The sequence below is a fragment of the Malurus melanocephalus genome, unplaced genomic scaffold, assembly GCF_030028575.1.
Source record: "Malurus melanocephalus ecotype Western Australia unplaced genomic scaffold, MMel_1.1 scaffold_943, whole genome shotgun sequence".
Lineage (NCBI taxonomy): Eukaryota > Metazoa > Chordata > Aves > Passeriformes > Maluridae > Malurus > Malurus melanocephalus.
The window spans coordinates 106106-108628 of NW_026624175.1; the positions used below are offsets into that span (position 1 = coordinate 106106).

General features: G+C 58.4%; 1 protein-coding gene across 1 annotated transcript in view; it reads right to left on the reverse strand.

Moving 5' to 3' along the window:
* Positions 1 to 391: 391 nt before the first annotated feature.
* LOC130585667 (proto-oncogene Wnt-3) overlaps positions 392 to 2523 on the reverse strand; it is a 28461-nt gene continuing 26329 nt past the window's right edge. Inside the window, exons 3-4 of the mRNA XM_057386267.1 lie at positions 1386 to 1651; positions 392 to 871 (exon numbers count right to left, since the gene is read on the reverse strand). Of these exons, the coding sequence (XP_057242250.1) occupies positions 392 to 871; positions 1386 to 1651 (746 nt within the window). The remainder of the gene's footprint in view (positions 872 to 1385; positions 1652 to 2523) is intronic.

Here is a 2523-nt window from a genome sequence, read left to right on the forward strand (position 1 = left end):
TCCCTGCTGTTCCTGTTCTGTCCCTGCTGTCCTGTCCTGTCCCTGCTGTCCTGTCCTGTCCCTGCTGTCCTGTCCTGTCCCTGCTGTCCTGTCCTGTTCCTGCCCTCCCCACCCTGCCCTGTCCTGTCCCCGGTGTCCCTGTCCTGTCCCTGCTCTCCCTGTCCACTCCCTGCTGTCCCCAGCCAGCCCACCCTGCCCAAGGGACCAGCAGTCACACCTGGCGTGGGTCAGGCACCCAGATCTGTCCCGCTGTGAGCCCTGCCTGAGGCTGCCCTGTCCAGGGCCATCCAGAGCCCGGTGCCATCCTCTGCGGGGCGAGCCCACCTGCGGGGCTGGACCCACCCCGGGCCCTGTCCCAGACCCCCTGGGCTGGCGGGGACCCAACTGTCCCTCACTTGCAGGTGTGGACATCGTAGACCCGCGTGCACTCCTGGCAGCTGACGTAGCAGCACCAGTGGAAGATGCAGTGACACTTCTCCTTGCGCCTCTCAGTCCGCGTGTTGTGGCCGCGCCCGCAGCACAGCAGGTCACAGCCGTCGATGCCGTGCGAGGTGACATTGCACGTCCTGTCCCTGGTCCCGAAGGAGCCCGTCTCCGGGTTGGGCTCGCAGAAATTGGGCGAGTTCTCGTAGTACACCAGGTCCCGCTCCGTGGGCGGCTTGAAGAGCGCGTACTTGGCCCTGAGGGTTTCCACCCAGCCGCGGGACTCGCGGTGCTTCTCCACCACCATCTCCGAGGCGCTGTCGTATTTGTCCTTCAGGTAGTCCCCGATGGCYCGGAAATCGGGCTGGGCCCACCAGCACGTCTTGACCTCGCAGCTCCCCGAGAGCCCGTGGCACTTGCACTTGAGGTGCATGTGGTCCAGGATGGTCTGGCAGGGGGAAAGTGGGGTCAGGGCAGTGGGGGAGCCCGGGGTTGGCTTCCTGTCACCTCCCCGGGGGTAAATGGCTGATCTGAGCTCGGGCTGGACATCCTCACCTCCAGTTCTGGGGGCAGTTTGGGCACCACAGTATAAAAAAAGCTTTAAGGCTTCCTGGTCTTGGAAAAGCCCAGAGCAGCTGTGGCTGTCCCTGGATCCMTGGAAGTGTCCAAAGCCAGGCTTGGAGCACCCTGGGACAGTGGGAAATATCCTGCCCATGGCAGGGATRGTCTTTAAGGTCCCTCCCAACCCAAACCGTTCTGGGATTCTGTTTGCCCTGGAATCAGGACACGTTTTAGCTCTTCTTAACCCCACCTGTCTGTTTGGAGGGAGAAGAAATGCCGTGCCCTGGGAAATAATCCCAGAAAGCAGCCCTGGGAATTCCTGCRTCCTGCTCCATCAGGGGGAGCCTCACTGGGCCATCCCTGCAGGACTGGACCCCAGCCTGTCCCCATGGGTCACTCACCGTCCGGCCGGCCTCGTTGTTGTGCCTGTTCATGGCCGAGCGCGCGTCCGGCCGGTTCTCCCGCGCGTCCGCGAACTCCCGCGACACCAGCACGCCAAAGTCGGCGTCCTCGCTGCACCCTCCCCATTTCCAGCCGTCCCCCGGGGGTCCCTTGTGGTGGGAGTCGCAGCCACAGATGGTGGAGGTGCCCTCGGCGCAGGAGCGGGTGACAGCAAAGGCCACCCCGGCCGAGGCGATGGCGTGGACAAAGGCGGATTCTCGCGTGGCTGCAGAGACACAGAGCCCAGAGAGGTCACTGGTCAGTGTTTCCCTTTATTTCCCTTCCCAAACTCCCCCAGCAGCACCCAAACCTCACTGAAAAGCAAGAAGTTATTTTATTAATTGGTTAACAAATGTTTCTKGGAGCAGGAGCTGCTGGTGTCACCCTTGGGCAGGAGGTGGGACAGCTCTGGAGCATTTCCCAAATACAGGATTCAGGATTTGACCGGATTTGTGGGTGCTGGGGGGTGAACAAGGCATCAGTGGGAGCTTGAGGGGTATCAGGAGGGAGGTACTGGAGCCATTCCTGCCCTGGGAACCCAGAGAGGGGCTCCGTGCCAGGGTCAGGGATGGAGAAATTCCTGGAGCTGGGGAAAGGTTTGAGATGATGCAGGAAGCCCTATGGGAGAACAAAGCCCAAGAGCTGATCATTCCTTAATTAAATAATTAATTGAATTAATAATTAATTAAATACCTTAGTAAAATGTGTCTTGAGAAACAACATGTGATTTGTTATCTCATTGAGATAAATGTGTAATAAATAAAAAACCCAACTTCAAAATGACCTTGGGGTTTCTCCTTTGTTACTGAGCAATCCTGGACGAAATGGAGGCAGATGAAACTCAGGTCTCTTTGTAAGTCTTGCCGGGCTCTGGGTTCACAGGGAATGAATTTTGACCCAAATGAGCCAAACCCTGAGAGTGCTGAATGCTGAAGAAAGGGTGAAATAAATTTTCCAGGGTGCTTGGGGTGGATGGGGCTGGGAATGGGATCRTGGGTGGATCCACGGGGCTGAGGGAGAAGAAATGTTCCAGCAGGACAGAGAGACCTGGACTGGAGATGGGGATAGATCAGAAAATGCACCTGAAGGTGGAGGTTC